The sequence below is a fragment of the Raphanus sativus genome, chromosome 6, assembly GCF_000801105.2.
Source record: "Raphanus sativus cultivar WK10039 chromosome 6, ASM80110v3, whole genome shotgun sequence".
In the NCBI taxonomy this organism is placed as follows: domain Eukaryota; kingdom Viridiplantae; phylum Streptophyta; class Magnoliopsida; order Brassicales; family Brassicaceae; genus Raphanus; species Raphanus sativus.
Window position 1 is genome coordinate 5,053,800 of NC_079516.1, and position 20,456 is coordinate 5,074,255.

Consider the following 20,456-nt stretch of genomic DNA (forward strand, 5'->3'; position numbering starts at 1 on the left):
TCCCCCTGACAAGGTAACAGCATGTGGCGGACGCCAGTGAACTCTGCTCAATCCACTTCAATTCCATTTATCGAATCCGCAAGTAAAGAGCACTGATCCGCTACATTACATCCCACACCTCACTCATGCATCAAAACCGGGACACGTGTCGCAATAACCAAGAGACAGAGAGCGCATGGATCCCACTTCTGCTTCCCCCTGGGCTGAACCGCATCAGATCAGAACCCAAACAAAAGGAATCAGACACAAACGAGGTTATCAACTTATGTAAACAACAAGACTACTTATCAAAAAAGGATAAGCTAAACAACGTATCAAAACTACAGTCTGTAAGACAAAACACATCGAAGAAAGTGGAGAACAAGTCGTACTTTCTTCTTTTTCTTTTTTTTAAAGGAAAAAAAAAGAACATTAAATTGAATTTTTCTATCTCTGTTTCCGGGTCAGCCTTTATCTTCTTCTCGTTGTTGCGACGCTGAGAGGAGGAGGTAGAAACCCTAGAAAAAAAAAACACATTTCCTAAATAGATTCGAGAAGCTTTTGACCACCACACCAGATCTTGTAAGGAAGGGAAAAAATGTCGTCTCTGAGCAGAGAGTTAGTGTTCTTGATCCTTCAGTTCTTAGATGAAGAGAAGTTCAAAGAATCTGTTCACAAGTAAGTTCTTTAATCCGAGGCTAGATTTGTCTGAATGGTTTTGTAATTTTTTGGTTTGATATGTGTGTGTGAAGGCTAGAGCAGGAATCTGGGTTCTACTTTAACATAAAGTACTTTGAAGAGAAAGCTCTCGCTGGTGAATGGGACGAAGTGGAGAAGTATCTTTCGGGGTTTACTAAAGTCGATGATAATCGTTACTCTATGAAGATTTTCTTTGAGATCAGGAAGCAAAAGTATCTCGAAGCTCTAGATCGGTAAAATTGATTTTTTTTTAATTAGTTCTTGCTTGAAATTGAATAGGCTCGTGTGTGTTCTTTGTATTGACGATGGATGATTACATTTGTGTTTGTTTCAGGAATGATAGAGCAAAAGCTGTGGAGATATTAGCTAAAGACTTGAAAGTTTTTGCTACGTTTAACGAGGAGCTTTACAAGGAGATTACTCAGCTTCTGACTCTTGAGAATTTCAGGTGAATTTAATTAGCTTTAAATTGATTGTAGTTGGACTAAAGGCAGAGACTTTAGTGTTGAAGAGTGTTTTTTTTTTTTAATTACAGGGAAAACGAGCAGTTGTCTAAATATGGTGATACAAGATCAGCAAGGAGTATAATGTATACTGAGTTGAAGAAGCTTATTGAGGCGAATCCTCTGTTTAGAGAGAAGCTAGCTTTCCCTAGCTTCAAGGCTTCACGCTTGAGGACTTTGATTAACCAAAGGTGAAGTTAAGATTTGCTTTCTTTACTGAAAGAAATGAGTTTTTGATGCTTGTTTCTTCCTCTTGCAGCTTGAATTGGCAGCACCAGCTATGTAAAAATCCGAGGCCTAATCCTGACATTAAAACATTGTTCTTGGATCACTCTTGCTCTGCATCAAACGGTGCTCGTGCAATCACTCCTGTGAATCTCCCGGTTGCTGCTGTTGCAAGACCTTCCAACTTTGTTCCTCTTGGAGTACATGGTGGAGTAAGATCTCTTACTTACTTCTTTCTACATGTTCTGTTATTATAACTTTTATGTTTTAGATTTTAAATGAAACTGTTAATTACCTTTGCAGCCTTTTCAACCTAGTGCTGCTCCGGCTCCTAACCCCAATGCTTTAGCTGGATGGATGGCTAACCCACACCCTTCTTCTTCGGTTCAGTCTGGTGTTGTGTCTGCTTCCCCGTTTCAGCTGCAGCAGCCAAATCAAGGTTGGTTTCATGTGACAACTGTTTTGGTATTGAAACACTTGTGTGTAACCTGTTGCTGTGTTTTGTCACAACAGTTAATGTGCTTAAACATCCTCGGGCGCCGTCAAACTCACTAGGATTGATGGATTATCAGAATGCTGACCACGAGCAACTCATGAAACGCTTACGGTCTGCACAAACCAGCAACGAGGTAGATTCCTTGCTGCTTATGAAATGCTTATTAATCATATGCAATGTGTGTTTCTAATGTTTTGAGTATATGGCTCAGGTCACATATCCTGTTCATCCTCAGTCCTCTGCATCACTTGATGAACTCCCTAGAAACGTTGTGAGTACAATGCGCCAAGGCTCGGTGGTGCTAACCATGGATTTTCACCCTGCTCACCAAACTTTACTCGCTGGTTAGTCTACTTGCTGCTACCATGAGGAAAGCTTAGTAGAGTTGAGAGCTTTCGTTTTTAACATATCTGTTTCCTTTTTTAGTTGGTTGTTCAAGCGGCGAAGTCACCTTGTGGGAAGTTGGATCCAAAGAGAAGATTGTGACACAGCCTTTTAAGATATGGAATATGGCCGCCTGCACTGGGAGCTTCCAGGTTTGTGTCTTTGCTTCCTATGTTATCTTCTGTCCTATATTAGATGGAAATTTTTACTATTTTTAGTGTTTCTTCACAGGGTACTATTGTCAAAGAACCATCTATATCTGTAACTCGTGTAGCTTGGAGCCCTGATGGAAATTTGATTGGTATGTTATATAAAGATTGTTCTCCCATTATAATAACTAGGTCCAAGACAAACGTTTCAAAGATATAGTTTTTAACTTGTGTATCGTTTTCTGTGTACAGGAGTTTCTTTTACTAAACATTTGATCCATGTATATGCCTACCAAGGCTCGGAACTACGCCAACACCTTGAGGTATGTTTAGTCTCTTTTTTTTACTGTACTTAATGATTACCTGCACTAAACTTAATCAGTTGTTTTTTTTTTTGTGCATTAGATTGATGCTCATGTAGGCTGTGTGAATGACTTGGCATTCGCCCACCCAAACAAGCAAATGTGTGTTGTGACTTGTGGAGATGACAAATTGATTAAGGTATGTGAAGTAAAAAACACTAACATCTCTCTCTCTCTCTCTCTGTTCACTTACTAATATATGTTTGTATGAAATTTTCTTAGGTGTGGGATCTGAGTGGTAAGAAGCTTTACACCTTTGAAGGTCATGATGCACAGGTTTATTCCATTTGCCCTCACCAGAAGGAAAATATTCAGGTAGAAGCAAGCATCTCTTGTTTATAATAAAGATCTTAAACTTTCATTTTCATGTTGTTCATCTATTTCTCTTTTTTTTTTCACAATGCAGTTTATATTCTCAACTGCTCTTGATGGTAAGATCAAGGCTTGGCTCTATGATAACGCTGGTTCTCGGGTTGATTACGATGCGCCAGGACAGTGGTGTACAACGATGCTATACAGTGCTGATGGGAGCAGGTACATACACATACTGAATGTTAAATAAGCTCAAGTTAAAGTAAAACATTTTGATTCTGTGGATTTTTTGTTCAGGTTATTTTCTTGTGGAACGAGTAAAGATGGAGACTCTTTCCTTGTGGAGTGGAATGAGAGTGAAGGTGCCCTGAAGAGGACCTATCTAGGCTTTAGGAAGAAATCTAATGGAGTTGTTCAGTTCGATACAACTCGTAACCGTTACTTGGCTGTTGGTGAAGACAATCAAGTCAAATTCTGGGACATGGACAATACAAATCTGTTGACAACTGTTGATGCTGAAGGAGGACTTCCTGTATGAATAATCTCTTCGCTCCTTGTTTTATATACTCTTTTTGTCTTTACTTGAACCATGTTGTGTTACTGATGGTTTGTACCATGTTTGATATCAGAATCTTCCCCGTTTGAGGTTCAACAAGGAAGGGAACCTTCTTGCGGTGACTACAGCTGATAATGGGTTCAAGATCCTTGCAAATGCTGATGGTCTTAGAACGTTGAGAGCTTATGAAGCTCGGTCTTATGAAGCATCTAAAGCATCCATTGATATGAAGGTTGGGATATTTGAAGTCTTCTGTTGAAATGAGTCTTTTGTACAGTTTTTTTTTTTAACTGGAGTGTTAATGCTGGTGATTTTTCAGGTATCAACTTCTGCAATGGTTTCAAGCATGAGTCCAGCTGTTGGTAAAGTTGAACACATGGAAACAGACTCTCCTGCAAGGCCAATACCAATTCATGTATATATGATTAAGAGGATCTTTGTTTGGTTTTTTTTTCTATGTAGTTCACAGTTTGTTGTTGTCTTTTGACTTTTTTTTTGTTATTACATATGTAGAATGGAATTGAGGCGATGTCAAGAGCTATGGAGAAGCCAAGAAACTTGGAATCTGTTGATAAGAAACCCTTGGAGTTAACAGAAATTGTTGATCCCACTCAGTGCAGACAAGTGACCATGCCAGATAGCAAGGATTCTGTTAGCAAGGTTTTGTCCTTGTCTAAGCTTCTTCATCTTCATTAAGACATATCTTTGAAACTAATCTTTTGCTACTATGTCAGGTTGCTCGGCTTCTGTATACAAATTCTGGTGTCGGCGTCTTGGCTCTTGGAGCAAATGGTGTCCAAAGACTATGGAAGTGGAGCCGCAACGAGCAGAATCCAACAGGGAAGGTTATATACATTAAACCTTTCAAACTTTTGCATATGTATTGAGTAGTTATGTTGCTTAAGTTGTTTCTCTCATTGTTTTGAAGGCAACGGCAAGTGTAACTCCACAGCATTGGCAACCTAACAGTGGTCTCCTGATGGCAAATGATGTCCCTGAGAATCCTGAAACAGCTGTGCCGTGTATAGCGCTTTCTAAAAATGACTCATATGTAATGTCAGCTTGTGGTGGAAAGGTTTCCTTGTTCAACATGATGACTTTCAAAGTAAGTAGCTCTAATCCAACTTACTTTAGAGGGACATGTTTCTATCTATGTGAGATTTAATGACATCATTTTCACTTGTGTTGACAGGTGATGACAACTTTCATGCCACCACCACCAGCGTCAACATTCTTGGCGTTTCATCCTCAAGATAATAATATTATTGCAATTGGGATGGAAGACTCAAGTATCCATATTTACAATGTCAGGGTAGATGAGGTAATACTGAACTCTTGGTGTGTTTAAAATGTTTCAGTCTCTTGTATGAATAAATATGTAATGTAATTGTCTTTTTAATCTATAGGTGAAAACAAAGTTGAAAGGTCACCAGAAGCATATAACTGGTCTAGCTTTCTCTACAGCACTCAATACACTTGTCTCTTCCGGTGCTGATGCTCAGGTAACACAGATTAACTAACTGGTTATTGAAGCTCTCACACACATGTTGGGTTTTAAACTTTGTTTTTTTTTTTTAAATTACAGCTCTTCTTTTGGACCGCTGACTCATGGGAGAAGAAGAAATCTTCAGTGATTCAACTACCACCTGGAAAAGCACCAGTGGGAGACACAAGAGTCCAGTTCCATAACGATCAGATCCATTTGTTGGTTTCACATGAGACACAGCTTGCTATTTATGATGCTTCAAAGATGGAATGTATCCATAAGGTAAACCAATAAATGATTTAAATGATTTAACAAAAGAAACCTTTATTTTCTCATACATCTTTGTTTATATGTACTTGTGCAGTGGGTGCCACAAGAAGCTCTCTCTTCACCCATTATCTCTGCATCTTACTCATGCAACAGCCAACTGGTTTACGCGTCATTCACTGATGGAAACATTGCAGTCTTTGATGCTGAATCCTTGAGACTCAGGTGTCGCATTGCTCCATCTGCTTACATGCCTCAACCAACACCCAACAGGTAAACCGATGCTTTGTTATAATCTTGAAATTTACTTTTGTTTATACCAATTGTGTTTTTGTCTGTGATAGTGCACCAATCATTCCACAAGTGATCGCTGCTCATCCGCAAGAACCGAACCAGTTAGCCGTTGGACTGTCTGATGGTTCAGTTAAAGTGATTGAGCCGTCAGAGGCTTCTAGAAGATGGGGTGTAGGGGTTGTAGTTACTGCAGATAAAGCAGGGACCGAGAATGGACGGCCATCGAGTTCATCGGCCGCTAATAACTCAAGTTCAGATCATCAGATTCAAAGGTGAAAAATGGTTTGCTGTCGGTGAAAAATGGTTTGCTGTCAGTTAAAGTTAGTTGACAGTTTATTTTGGCTTGGGTTGTAAAGTTGTGATAGCTTTGTCCTGTTTTTGTAAATGGGATTCTTAAATCATATCAAGTAGGATTATTAATAACCGTTTATTGTATTTGTGACATTATAACATTAAAAAAGTTCTACTCTTGAATGTAGTTTTCTATCTATGCCTATGAATTATCATATAATTTTTATTTGAATATGAATTATATTATGAGACTATAGTTGTAGACCAGACAGCCACTATAGGAGTTGTCAGTCTCTCCATAATATTAGGAAATTTTGCTTCTCTTTTATTGTTTACTGCTTAATTTTCATATTTTCCATAATTTTAGGTAGCTTGCTTATTTATCACATTTTTCATAATTTAGGTTGTTTATTTATTTTTTATTTTATTTCTACTATTATTTATGAAATGAATTTTCTTACTTATCTGCCTCTCCATAATATTAAGAAATTTTGCTTATTTTTTATTATTTATTGCTTATTTTTTTTCATATTTTCCATAATTTTAGATAGTTTGCTTATTTATTTTGTTTTTAATAATTGTAATTATATATATTTGTCACATTCTCCATAGTTTAGGTTGTTTATTTATTTGATATGTTCTTAATAATTTTAATTTTTTATTTTATTTATTTTTCATATTTTAAATAGTTTTAGATGGTAATTTTAGTTTTGCTTACTTTCTCGATGATTTTAGGTTTTTGCTTATTTATTATGTTTTATTATTTTTAAAAGCTTATTTAGTGAGTCTTTTACCACTAGACCAAGGCAACTTGGTTAATTTATAATGTTTGTTAATTTATAAAATATTGATTAATATAGTTTCTACTGTAAATGCATACCTTTTCTACGTTCCCGAAATCGACTCCATGCGTAACTTCTACGAGTTGTCCATTTGTGTATTCGTAAACTATCGTTAGGAAGACCTTAACGCCGTCGTCTCCGACGAAAACTCGCTTTAGACCTCCGAAGAAGTCATCATCAAAACCGTTTCTGATTTTTTTTTGTTTTTTCTTAAAGATTCGGAGGAGTAATGAACGTGAACGATCGTTGGGTGGTGTTTTTATAATAACTATAGATTTTGATTCAGAAATAACATTAGTATGGATTATGGAACAATTATAAGATAAGATTATTTTTATAAACAAGTATTAATAAGTTTATTAATGTGCAAATTTTATTAACATATAAGATAAACTAGTATGTTTTTCTATCTGACTACCTATATGTAAAATATAATTATTTAATAATTGTACCTGCTTTTAGATGATATAGAAGTACCATGCTTAACTACTTATTGAAATGAAACAATATTAAAATTATTAGTGTATAAACTATATATATATATAATTTATACAAACATATTTACCGAAGATAATATATAGATATATAAGAGGATATATTTTTTATATGTCGTTTTATATATTTGCCTAAATTAAATTATTGCTCGAAACAAAAAAAATAATCAGAATATGTTTTGAAATAATTTATGTTTAGCTTAAGGTCACTAAAATGAAACAAGTAAAACTAATTGTACTTGTAATTAATAGGAAAATGAAATTAGGTTTACATTCGTTGGTCATCTGCAATTCTGCACGCGCCCACCATCTTTATTTCCTTTTTCCTTTTTTACTTTTTCCTTTTTACTTTTTACTTTTTACTTTTTACCTTTTCCTTTTTCCTTTTCATGTAGATCCACAAAATCCATTGAATTAATCTGCATGGCTCCCTCCTTAACATAGAAGTTTTAGAAAAAAAAATGTGAAATAGATCTTTTACGTTTTCTATACAGAAATGGTAAATTCCAAAATATTAGCTGAGTTTATTAAATTTTTATTGGTTGAAAATTATTGAAAACGAGTATTTACAAAAACAATAGTTATTTGAGAAATGGAAGTATTGTAGTACGTTCAATTTTGTTATGCAACTATTATGTTATACATTTAATTTTGTTATGCAACTATTATGTTATACATTTAATTTTGTCATGCAACTAATTAGCTAATTAGTGGACTATGGCAAAATGCAGTACATTCTGCATTATTAATGGATTTGTTCTGCATACCCATTCTGCATTATTAATTTATCCTTTGTCCCTACACTTGTCGAATATAATGAGACACACACGAGATATATTGTTTAAGAAAATGGGGGTTGAACAGTTCTTTAGCGAAACAAAAAAGTAACGTACATGAGGTTTAATATAAGTTTTTAGGGAAAATCGCATTTTAAACCCTGAGATTGTCACATTCGAGCACTTTAAACACTGAAGTTTTTTCACTAGCACTTTAAACCTTGAAAGTGTCATTTTTAGCATAACAAACCTCCAACGAAGTTACTTGTTCTTCAAGATAACTAGGTGATCGGTACTGTTTATTTGAGGGTGATGAGCTGTCAGTTTTTTTTAATTAATAATAATGAAATAAAACAAAAACTTCAAAAAAAATCGAAAAAATAAAAAAAAATCACAAAAAATTTGAAAATTAATCGAAAATTTCAAAAAATCAAAAAAATTAAATTTCAAAATTAAAAATCAAAAATTAAAAATAAAACAAATTTTTTTGAAAAATATGTTAATTTTACATAAAATATATTTTTTCTATATATTAAATTTTGGTGTGAGTGGAGCTTCTTAGATAAAAGACATACATTTTAAAAATATATAAAAGAAAAAATAATAATTATTATTTTATGTAAATTTTACAAATTTGTTAAGATATCTATTAGTATTATTTATAATAAATAGTAAATTTAAGTTTGTTTTAAAAGAAATTAATTTATTAGTAAAGTTTTTAAAAACAGTAAATAACTTTAAAATTAAATAAATTACTGTCAAACTTTAGAGAAACTAAAATGAATGTCACTTATCTAAAAAGCTTCACTCACACCAAAATCTAACATATAGAAAATTAAAAAAAATATATATTTTATGTAAAATTAACATATTTAAAAGAAATTATTTTATATATTTTTTTAATATGAAATTTTAATTTTATATTTTTGAAATTTTATTTTGAAATTTTAGATTTTTTTGAACTTCCAACTATTTGAATTTTTTCCAATTTTCATGTATTTTATTATTTTTTATTATTAAAAAACAAAAAAAAACTAACACCTCATCACAAAATGAACAGTACCGGTCACTTATTTGGTTTGAAGGTTTGTTATGCTAAAAATATCACTTTCAAAGTTTAAAGTGCTAGTGAAAAAAATTCAGTATTTAAAATGCTATAAAGTGACACTTCGAGGATTTAAAATGCGATTTTCCCTAAGTTTTTCTATATAAAAACATCTGATTGGATAAAACATAAAAGTCGTAAAACAAAAGTTTGGTAAAAGACCACTTAAGAAGAAGCCATTAGTTTTCTCTTCTTCTTCTGATCCCTTCGCTGATCACGCCGACCTGAAAATTTGCAGACAACTAAACAGTTAACATATGTTTTAAGTTTCAACTTGGTCCATTAATGGACACAAAGACACCAAATAAAAAAAAAATCAAGTTATATATTACATACCTATCTTCTCTTCCTTCTTTTTCTTCCTCAATGTAGCTATATCGCGTCTCCTATCTGCACTCTGACCTTTCATGCTCATCACCTGATGATTGCAAAAGCAACATCAGTAAATGAGATATGATCATGCAACACTGGTATAAACATTTATCCAAAAAGGTGATTTGGGGATGGGAGAACAAGAGTACCTCTTTACTACCGTCACGAAGCGCTTGAAGAGGTTCGATGCAATTCTGTGAAACCACAACAAGCTTTCTTCTCTTTTTATCTCCACCACTTGCCACTTGTTGCTGCTTCTGATTTGTTAACTCTGCTAACTGATTCTGTAATAGTGGCGACATACCACGCTGGGGACAAACAAAAGAAACAAAAATGCCATCAAGTCTCATATGCCAGCACCCCTGTTTTTAAAGAGAGCTAAAAATGGCTAAAGTTCTATTTCTTCAGCTGAACTGAGACACAAAAACTTACCCCAGCAAAGTAACGGTCTGAAAATTTCTTAGGCTGCATAGGACGTGATAATAGCGAGCTAAGTTCCTGCAGATTTGACAGGATGTGGAAATATTATAAGTTTCACTAAGGGAAACTAACATTTCATATGGTTTAAGAGAACTTTTATTCTTAGTAATGACAAACCTCCTTCAGCTTCTTAAGTTTTGCTGAGGTCGCTTTCCTCTGCCTAACATTGTCTACTTTTTCTTCTTCGCTTTCATCTTCGTCCAACTCCAGCTCCATCAACTCAGCATGTTTTTCAAGCCACGTCCTGTCTACTCTCTCCTGCATAGCAAACAAGGCAGTGAGTATGTGAAGCCACAACCAACTTGAATTAAAACATATCCCAAGATCCCACTTTTTCCAGATTCATCTTGAATTAAACATAGTAATAGAAACATGGAACTGTCTGCATTTTATATTTAAAATTTTCACACCCTGGTTGTGGTATCACAACATAAACATCGGATGAACATTCAGCATACTTATCAAAGAATTACCCGCGACCCTTTTCGCTCAATCTGGTCTATTTGACGTGCTAGAGATAACCGCTTCCTCACATCTGGCATTAGAGAGCTATCCAGAGGGAATAGCTTTACGCTTTCCTGCAAGCACAAACAAAGGAACCTCAGCATGAAAGTGGCAAAACTGAAGTGAAAAAAACTAACTTTTGAAGATATCTTAAAATATTGGTACCTTAGAGAATGACTTGCATAGCGTGTAGAACTTTGATGTATCATTCGGCGCAATCAAAGCTATGCTGCATCCATCTGCGAATGCTCTAGCCGTCCTCCCACTTCTATGTACATATACCTATATGAAGAAAGAAAGGCTAAGAGCTTGTAGAAATGCTATCAAAGAAAAAAAAACTAGAAAGCTTTAAGAGTCAGTCTCAGCTTACTTCTGCTGAATGTGGAAGTTGGTAGTGAATGATAGTTCGGACATTCTTAATATCAATTCCCCTTGCTACAACATCTGTTGCTACGAGTACTCCATTTTCGCTTGAGCGGAAACGGTCCATTGCCTGTGATAAATAAAGAGGGTGGAAAGGCAAAGATGCTAAGCAACAATATCAAGCAACAAAGTTATATTTTCGGTGTTTTGGGGAATGGTTTTGAACCTTCAACCGAGCTTGCTGCTTCATATCTGCGTTGAGTTTGCAAACATCGACTCCAAGAATCTTTAACAGCGAACAGATATGACGCAAAGCTGCCACTGATGTACAGAAAACAATTGTCCGCCCTTGTCCATGGACGCTCAGAAGATAATAGAGGTAAGCATCCTTATCCTCCTCTTCGCACCTGTAGTTTGCTATAAGATATCAATACCAAGAACACAGAGATAAACCAAGCAACTGAGTCTCACCAAAGACTGCATGTAGTCCTCCTCACTTACCTAATAAAAGATTCTTCAATCTTTGGTGCCAAAATAGCAGCAGTTGTCAGATCAACGATGGCAACACTATCTCTCATTCCTGCTCTTTCAGATAAAACCTCTATAGAATTAACTTCACCAGACGATGACTGCTTTGACTTCGAGCCACGCTTTAGCTTTTTACGGAAGTCCGAGGACAGTGCTATGGTAGCTGAGAAAACAAACGTTTGTCTTTTCTTCTTTGGGGCGTCGGAAACTGTATCAGAACTCTGCGTTTTCCCTTCGTTTGGCTTATCTGTCACTGGAAGCATGTCAATTATAGACTGCAGCTCCCGGAAATGCCCACCTTCAACCATGCGATCAGCCTCATCCAACACAAAGAAAGACAAGCATTGTAGCTGCCAAAGAGGGTCATGAAAAAGACATATCCCATTAGAAAGTGTCTAAGAGTACCTAAAATACCTATAACAAATCTACAGATATAGTAGTTGCTCAGAGAAACAGTGAAGATTACAAACTGAGTACTGCATTTAAGAAAGAAACTTAATAGCTAGACCAGATTGGGTTATAATATAGAAGCAAGATACTGCTTTAATATTCTTTTTTAATATGATCAACAAGTATACATTACATACCTCTACAAGATGTTTTTCTCCGGCAGACATGAGTTCCCATAACCTTCCCGGAGTTCCAACAACTATTTCTGGTTTTCCTTTCAGAAGCCTTTCCTGTTTCGCTGATGACATCCCACCAACAATAGGAACGACCCTGACGCCGAGATCTTTGGCAGCATTCTTAAGATGTTCTGTCACCTGGAGAAAAAAAAGGGTATGATTTGTATTTCAGTACTAATGAGGAAGCCCATAAGTGAACAAAGAAGCATGTCGGAAACATAAGAAAAAAAGACAATGTGATAGATATTAAAAGATACCTGAAGAGCAAGTTCTCTAGTTGGAGTGATGATAAGAGCTCGTAAGTAGCCATCTGCTGAATATTTCTGCGCTTCCTCTCCCTTCAATGCAAACAATTTACCAACCTTTTCCCGCTCATCTAAGAGGCGTTGGAGTATGGGCAACCCAAAAGCAAGCGTCTTTCCAGACCCTGTCTCCGCAGCACCAATAACATCCTGTAGTCCAACCATGAACCATACATCAATAAAATGTACGTTACTGATAGAAAAACTAAGCGGGTCATCTTTAACTAACCTTTCCCTGAAAGGCTGCAACGGTAAAACAAGCCTTCTGGATTTGTGTCGGCTCCTTGAATCCGAGATGGTATATTGACTTCATGAGTAGTGGATGAAGTCTCATCAAACTCCATGCACTAAACTCCGGGGGAATCTCTTCTTCCTCATCTAGCTCCTCTGCTTTGTTCTCCTCATCACAGCTAACGGCTACAAATGATGATATATCAGTATAATATGACAAGACTGAGAAAAAAGTAACAGGAGATTCAACAAAAGAGTACTGTTTGAAAACTGAGCCATACAAATCAGTTGTCAAGCTTAAAAATAAAAGCAGGCATAATTGTCTTTCAACAGAAGATGTCCACACACAGAGTTTAATTTATGATACAAGTAAAAGACCATTAACATTACTAAGGCAATTCCTTTCAAATCTTAGTATCCCTAAGCAAATTTTGTCACATAGGTAGCAACTACTGAGTATTGATTACCTCATTTGCACCAAAGGTAAAACAAGAGAGACCATATCAACACTGTTCCTTTCAAATCTTAGTCATATAGCAACTATGATACAAGTGGTCCTCATTTAATTATGATACAAGTGAAAAAAAAACTATCAACACTTTATACGGTGTTCCTTTCAAATCTTAACAGTTGATTAATCATATAGCAATTACCAAGTATTGAGATACCTCTTTTGCACCAAAAGAGCTTAAAACAAGAGAGAGAGAGAGAGTATGTGAAACACTAACCAGCAGGAGAATCCTCCTCAACATTTTCAGACACCTCCTTAACTCTCTTCTTCCTCTCCTTCTTCTTCTTATTTTTATATTTCTTTTCTTTTTTCTTAGGACTCTCCAAATCACCCTCGCCTTTACTTTCTTCATCTTCAATGATCTCATCCACTGCCTCTTCGTTACCATCATTATTTTCATGAGCTCGCTTCTTCGACTTCAACCCTTTCTTTGCTTCTCCACTTTCAGCCATAGGAAAATCCGCAAGATTGTAATCAGCTTCATCAATTTCCTCAAGCGAAAGAAAACCTAAGTACAAAGTTCCACACTTTTAGTGAACTAACAAGGTGGACCTATCAATCAATCAATCAATCAATCAATGTTACAAAAGGAGAAAACTTTACCTCCATCAAGCTCGTCTGAGCCTGCGAAGAGTGTGGAGAAGGTTTCGCCCTCGTCGTCTTCTCCGATAGGTATAGTAGAGCTCCACGGAAGCGAATCCAAGCGTTCGAGCTCCTCCTCTCGCTTCCTCTTATGACCTTTTTTGTTGTTCTTCTTCTTCTTCACCATCGGCGATGATTCGGAAGACATTGATAACCGTTGATTTGACCTCGAGTGGAGGCGTCTGGTTGAGAGAGAGAGAGAGAGAGGTTTAAACTTTGATAAACCCTAAAAATCAGAACGACGCTGTTGTATCTGTGGTATTAAATTTTAACCGAAGCTCGGTTTACTGAAATTAATTTAAACCGAAATAATATATAGAAAAGAGGGGGAGGATAATCTGGGCCATTTTATAAATACTAACCTGGGCCTTTTGCCCTTTAGCTTTTTTTTTATGCTCCTTAAACTTTTTCTTAATTCAGACTTTTTTCTGTTGACCAAAAGAAAACTTAGAAGTTTTTCTACTTTTTACTATTTTGTTTTTAGTTTGAGAAATTAAAGGAGAATTCGACCAAAAAAAAAGAGAAATTAAAGGAGAATTGGTGAAGTAACTAAAAAATCAAATTAAATTTGTAGAGAAATTGTAGAGAAAAGATATGAAGAGAAAGGAAGATATAGAACGGATTTTGATTAGGCTCGGTACAAAAATTTTTCGAACACGAAGTGTTATTATCCGAATCTGAACTAGTAATCCAAAAAATCTTAAATTAATAATCAATATAAATATTTTAAAATATATTTAAGTATTTCGATTATTAAATTTAATATTTGTGGTAATATGGTATCTACTAACAAAATATTAAAATTTTAATAAATGCTTTAAATACACAATTAGTTATAAATAAGTACTTTATAATTTACTCATAGTATAAAGTACACAGTTACTTTTTTAATAAAGCTGTCATTAATTTGAAATGTGTGACATGTCGACAGTGCTAAACACCTGTTTAAGCATAGTATTCACTAAACTTGGATAACATAAGTAATTATTTGATAGAATGGCTACTAGTTTATGCTGTTTTTACAATACGTAAGAGCAAAGTGGAATAGTCAAATGTGATTAAAAAAGATATGTTTCGGGGTAACAGATGATTGGTGAGCACTGGGCAACATATCTATTTATATAAAGTATGGTTTACTCATTCCTCGTAAGGACACCTAGGATGCCAAGTCAGAAACTCACGTGTTCTGGTTGTGACAAGTGTCTCATATCTCAAAACTCATCGTCTTTTTACGTTTCTGTTTTGGGCTTCGTCTTTTATTAAATGATTCCAGCCCGAAATCGTCTAAATCTTATCGTCTTTGTCGTCATTTACTAAATGATTCATCCTCCTTTACAATCTCCGACAACGGCTATACCTTAGCTTACACCACAATGGAGTTTAATGCTAGATGGACGTGTGGGATCTCTTTTTGGGTCTTTTAGCATAATCAATTGCGACGTTTAGTCTTTTAGCATAATCAATCGAAACATTTCAAGTTATAGATCTGTACATTCAATGCAGCTTCCTCATCTCCAAGTAGGTGTATCTTTACCTATAAAAAAGGTAAGCCTTCTTCACTTGAAAATCACTGTTCTCTCAATCCATGGAGACAACAAAGCAAATTTCATCTGAGGCAATAGACGAATCTCAAATTTCATCAAAGCAACTTCTCTCTTCCTCTCTTTTTGATATTAATCCGACCTTTGCGTTATCATCTTTTTCAAGGTTGTGCTTTAGTCTTGACGCAATAGACGAATCTCCTTCTGAGTATGCTCTTTGAGGTTTGATACCTACCTTACAACTCGAGCAGGTGATTCCTGGCGATCATTGACTGCCTATTAGTATTTTCTGATGGGCCTTGCTATTAAAGGCAATACTGATTTATTGTCTTTTTTACAAAACAGAAGGGTAATCCAACGCTTCTGGTCTTCTCAAGCCTTGGTTATTAACCACAGTATCTGCGTTTTCGTTCTAATCTTTATGGAAGATTAAGGGTAACTTGATCTTTCTTAACTTTGTCTTCAACAGTTTCTTTTGATAACCAAAATATGATTACGTAAGCAACTTTAGTTTACAGTCTTTAGCTTCTGGGAATGGATATCATCTCAAGCTTTTAAACTTCCTAGGTGGAGCAGAAACATTTGAGGCCGTTCTGAAATTCTGCTACACTGTCTCGCTGGACTTGAATCCTCTCAATGTAGTTTCACGGATGTGCATTAGAGTATTACTGTATATGATTGAAGAATTTCAAGAGGGGAATCGAATCTCCCAGACAGATACTTCCATAACTTTTGTAGTACTTGCCTCATGGAGTGATACGTTAACTGTTCTGAGATATCATGTGCAAGCTTATCTCCATGGGCAGAAAACTACAGATTGTAAGGAGTTGCTGGGACTTGCTTGATTTGAAATCCTGCAATGATAATCATGCCATACCAGAAGATGTAGATAACAGTGCAAGAAGTCAATACAATTGTATATCTAACCTTCAACTTGATCACTTCATGAGGGTTATAATAGCTGTAAATTAACTGCAAGACGGGTCAAACCAGAGATTATAGGTAAATGCATCATGAAGTACACAGAGAACTGGTTGCCACTAATCGATGATGATTTGGAAGGAATATGAGCTCACGAGTCAGGAAACAATGAGTTGCAGGTCAGTGTTAAATTTATCATTTTAGAATGTCAAGAACAAAAGTCATTGAAAGCTTATTTGAGATCCATACGGAGCTTAGACAAATACCGGGAAGGAATGGAATCGACGAGCTGGAAGCCCGAGGCTTAACGAATGGGTCTTTCTGATGATCAGGTATGCTCTCTTTTGGTGAGTGTCTATGGAGGTTTTTGGATGGGTTATGTTAGACAGATTGAAAGATATAGTTTGCTATGCTATTCCGAATTTAATTATGTTAGAATACGCAAAGCGTGCATAGTCTTAATAATTCATATTTCTTTTCTATTTCTTATAACACAGTGACTGGTGAGACTCTATGGGAGGATTTCAGCATTTTAAGGCTTCTAAAGTGTTTGATTCACACTCAGGTTACTTTCTCAAGAACAATCTCGAGGAAGCTGCTCAGATTCTGGGAAACATGAAACATTAAAGTGGTGAGAGTATAGTAGTTGCTGGGAATTTTCCGTGGAGTCCGCTGTGGTCGTGTTACTGACGTTGTAGCTCTGAGTCATCCTATAAACAAGAAACTTAGCATGATTACATTCTTTCTATAGTTTTCTGACTTTTACGTATCTACCTCTCAACATTTTTTTTTAATTTGTTTATCTTTTCCAATTGGGTTAAGAACTTAAGTATCATAATATTACAACTTGATTGATAACTCTTCTATTTTCTTCTATTTTATGTTTCAATTGCGGGATTCAATGAGAAATTATGATTTTTGGTTTTGATTCATAAATCCAAGATTAGTAATTTTCTTTTGGTGTTTTTTGCTTTTTTCTATATATATAGATTAGGGTTTTTGTGACTTCGCATCAATGTGATAATGTGACCATCTGAAGAAAGGGCAATAGAAAATTGTGACAAAGAAGAACACTTCGGCTTTTGTTGAATGTAAAGATGCTGAAATGGCTTTTATCATGAACTGAAGAAGAATCAGATAAAGAAGCAGAAGAATTCAGGTTAGCTTAGCTTTTTGGGTTATATTTGGTTTAAATTAGAGTTTTGGTTTGTTAAGGTGATTGTAGATAGTAAACCAACTAAAAACATAGAGTATGGATTATTAAATTTTAACTACTAAATCATGGAGAAATGAGTTTGTAATTTTTAATTTGGGAAGAAATAAATTCATTAGTTTCACTTTGGAGAGATCTGACAGTACATTGATATTTAATTACATGTATATGATAACAAATTCGTGGAAAATAGCATGTTTTCCTTATCTAGACCAAATGTTTTCGTACAATATAATCTATCAAATTTATAATTAATTGCACAATTTTAACTAAATAAATTTATAACATCAATGTATTTGCAAAACAAATCTTAATTAAACACACATAATATAATTAACAATATAATGAAATTAGAACACATATATAATTTTAATTAAAACACATAAAATTAACCAGTAACATTTTTTCAACTAATCAGTAACATTTATTTCAAAAACTATAATCAATTATATTAAAACATGGTTTACTTGATTTTCAGAATATTTTTTATAAATATAAAAAGTTATAGAAAACATGTTCATTTTTTATTATCTTGGTCGAATATATAATACTACATAAATAATTTTATAATTAATTATACATTTTAACTCCAAAAAAGAAAAATCAACAATAATCTACTGTAAGTGATGATAGCCTTCTTTCTTCTTAATAGCTAGCACTAAATATTGAAGTGGTATACACATTTGATCGCATAATAAACAAATGAACATGCTGATATTTTTAATAATAGAAACGCTTACAAATATTATCTACACAGAAATACAGCATGTTTAAATCATTTATACACAGCTATACACCATTGAATTCGAATTTAATGAGTATTTTAGTGTAGAATATTTTGCGCGTAATCTTCATGCCATGCGCTTCATTTCCTGGTGCAAATATTTTGCGCGTCATGTCATGCCATGCGTTTTTTTTTTTTGGTGAATTTCAGCACGTTCACACACGTGTATCAAAAGTAATAGAGTCAAGTGTATAAGTTGTATTCTCAAAAAAAAGTGTATAAGTTGTTGGGTCATTTTGTTCCACCATAAACTTACAAGAGTACTTAAGTTATAGGGTTAAAAAGTCTATAATGTCATAAATTGTTTTCTTTTTAATAGGTGACCATTTCCCCAAATTAAAACTCAAATGAACTATGTCTTCTATTTCCAAACTTCTAAGAGCATTTCCAAACTTCTAAGAGCATATTTAGTGGGGAGTTCTTAGGATGGGTTTTTTAGAGAAATATAAAAACTCATTTCTTAATTTTTAACTAGAAAAACTAAAAACCTGCGTACGATAAATGCTCTTCTTTTCAGCATTCAAGGAATGCCTCTCGAGGTACGATAAGCATCACACTTAAGTTCAGTATTCAAGGAATGCCTCTCGAGGTACTACTAATGATGAATGCTCTTCTTTTCACTACGAATTGGATCATATTTCATGCGTAGCCTTATACTTCCTAATACCAACATGCCTCAAACGAATCCATGCAAAAACTATATGCAGTGGTGGTACTTCTATGTTCATCGGCCCTAATACACGTGTTATTGTGTGCCACAACATGGGATTCTATTATAGAACTGGTTGACAAAAAGGAAAAGAATAATTTCCTTATTCTATTAGTGAGGATTTTTTGATGTTTCTTAAACAAAAAAAATTATGTCTTTATTTTACTGGGGTCAGCTGACCCCCTACTCCCTTACGAAAAATAAAATGCATAATATTCGCATTTAATGTGTATTACAGAGTAATTTCATTTTTCAATTATTTAATCATTTCATTTTATCAAGTTCAATGTTAGCTACATTAGTCAACGTTTATATGTTTCGATGCAACGACAAGATGTTATTTGTAACAAGTAGTTTTGTTGGTTAGTTAATTGATCACATTTAATTCATGAAATAACAGTGTTAGTGCCATTCTTCCGTCTCCCGTTGATGATAGTTACCACAGTCTAGTTGGGCCGTTGACTTATAAAAAATCTAAATATTTGGTTTTTGGTTCATGGACCTTTTATTTATTAAATATCTGTATATTTGGCTTTTAGTTCCTGATTTATCTTAGATATTAATATAAATATTCATTCTATTCAATCGGTCCTATCATTGCAGGCTTTATACAGTATAATTGATTTTTCATTGGGTTGGAGCATCATCACAACGCCATATATAAGAGCAATACTCCATCGATGAAAAACTATTTTAACGTATTTTTTCTTATGTTACAATGTAATTTTCATCAATAATAAGTTTTATTTTGTTTTTAAAATCAATCAGTTTGTAGAAAGACAACCGGAAACAAAATATTTGAAATATCTAAAAGGTCTAAGATGAGATACTTTCTTCTTGTTTTTCTCCCATTTTTCTTTTGTTTTCCTATATTATTTTTATAATGTGATACCAGAGGTTAAAATTTAAAATCTCTTTTGACAATGTTATTCGAACAGTATTTAGTCATAATGTAATAATATAATAACTGATTTATCATATTATTCATATGTAATATATTTTATAATAATCAATGTCTCATACAATTCAAAGATAAAATATCGACCAAAGATGTAAAATTCTAGTTTTTGAGAAGGTGAAAAACATCCCACTCATATCTCTTGGTAGGGGGGTTATCAGGACTAGAAAAGTAGATACCATCTTCTCTAGCAATCCACTTACACTGATTGTCAGTATGATAGCACTTTGAAGGGTAAAGTCCATCGTAAAGTGCATCAATCTCTTGGTGATGTTTGAAATTATCAGGACCTTGGCTCATTGTACAAAATTTGAAAAATACATCACCTAAAGTAAACTCATATTCTTCCCCGATTTTCAGAAGATGCTCCCCTTCAACGTTGTCACAACGAACTTTGAGGAGTTTGTTGTGTTTCAACTCGTTGCGAAACGTGTTTCCGTTTCCATCTAGCTTATTAAAACCATTGCTTAGGCTGATGCATAGGCCCAAAAAAATCAGTACTATCAAGAGATTGTTCATTTGTTTAGTCTACTATATTTTCGAGACAGACT

The 20,456-nt window shown here is 34.5% G+C and overlaps 2 protein-coding genes and 1 long non-coding RNA gene across 6 annotated transcripts; 2 read left to right on the plus strand and 1 right to left on the minus strand.

Moving 5' to 3' along the window:
* The first annotated feature begins 427 nt into the window (after positions 1 to 427).
* On the plus strand, positions 428 to 6,190 carry LOC108812757 (topless-related protein 2). Its single transcript, XM_018585103.2, has 25 exons — positions 428 to 657; positions 732 to 911; positions 1,013 to 1,126; positions 1,214 to 1,372; positions 1,441 to 1,618; positions 1,710 to 1,845; positions 1,920 to 2,035; positions 2,114 to 2,246; positions 2,329 to 2,438; positions 2,518 to 2,587; positions 2,688 to 2,758; positions 2,841 to 2,936; positions 3,020 to 3,112; positions 3,204 to 3,331; positions 3,407 to 3,641; positions 3,739 to 3,897; positions 3,985 to 4,080; positions 4,179 to 4,325; positions 4,400 to 4,510; positions 4,594 to 4,770; positions 4,858 to 4,986; positions 5,072 to 5,167; positions 5,251 to 5,433; positions 5,516 to 5,691; positions 5,763 to 6,190. The coding sequence occupies exons 1-25, from the start codon at positions 578 to 580 to the stop codon at positions 5,986 to 5,988; spliced, it is 3,399 nt and encodes a 1,132-aa protein (XP_018440605.1). The 5' UTR covers positions 428 to 577; the 3' UTR covers positions 5,989 to 6,190.
* A 3,048-nt stretch (positions 6,191 to 9,238) lies between these two features.
* On the minus strand, positions 9,239 to 14,009 carry LOC108813117 (DEAD-box ATP-dependent RNA helicase 13). The gene is made up of 15 exons (XM_018585577.2): positions 13,741 to 14,009; positions 13,355 to 13,645; positions 12,625 to 12,812; positions 12,351 to 12,545; positions 12,055 to 12,231; positions 11,441 to 11,817; positions 11,166 to 11,346; positions 10,947 to 11,069; positions 10,742 to 10,858; positions 10,546 to 10,650; positions 10,190 to 10,330; positions 10,025 to 10,090; positions 9,742 to 9,900; positions 9,557 to 9,638; positions 9,239 to 9,444 (listed from the first exon to the last, which is right to left on the minus strand). The coding sequence occupies exons 1-15, from the start codon at positions 13,925 to 13,927 to the stop codon at positions 9,386 to 9,388; spliced, it is 2,448 nt and encodes an 815-aa protein (XP_018441079.1). The 5' UTR covers positions 13,928 to 14,009; the 3' UTR covers positions 9,239 to 9,385.
* Positions 14,010 to 15,059: 1,050 nt separating this feature from the next.
* LOC108839289 (uncharacterized) lies at positions 15,060 to 17,158 on the plus strand. Of its 4 annotated transcripts, none has more exons than XR_008935899.1 (5): positions 15,060 to 15,324; positions 15,487 to 15,571; positions 15,666 to 16,420; positions 16,500 to 16,573; positions 16,739 to 17,158. It is a non-coding gene; the product is annotated as an uncharacterized LOC108839289 (long non-coding RNA). The 4 variants fall into 4 exon arrangements; XR_008935900.1 differs by having other exon boundaries at positions 15,666 to 15,755; positions 15,839 to 16,573; XR_008935898.1 differs by having other exon boundaries at positions 15,666 to 15,755; positions 15,888 to 16,573.
* The last annotated feature ends 3,298 nt before the right edge of the window (positions 17,159 to 20,456 follow it).

Bases quoted from the DNA above. Each gene is read 5' to 3' on its own strand.
- LOC108812757 (XM_018585103.2), top strand. From the start codon at position 578: ATGTCGTCTCTGAGCAGAGAGTTAGTGTTCTTGATCCTTCAGTTCTTA. The intron at 1,619-1,709 runs GTAAGATCTCTT...TTACCTTTGCAG, and splicing joins CTCTTGGAGTACATGGTGGA to CCTTTTCAACCTAGTGCTGC. The intron at 4,326-4,399 runs GTTTTGTCCTTG...CTACTATGTCAG, and splicing joins GCAAGGATTCTGTTAGCAAG to GTTGCTCGGCTTCTGTATAC.
- LOC108813117 (XM_018585577.2), bottom strand. From the start codon at position 13,927: ATGTCTTCCGAATCATCGCCGATGGTGAAGAAGAAGAAGAACAACAAA. The intron at 12,813-13,354 runs GTTAGTGTTTCA...CATCATTTGTAG, and splicing joins TGAGGAGGATTCTCCTGCTG to CCGTTAGCTGTGATGAGGAG. The intron at 12,546-12,624 runs GTTAGTTAAAGA...GTTGGACTACAG, and splicing joins TTGCAGCCTTTCAGGGAAAG to GATGTTATTGGTGCTGCGGA.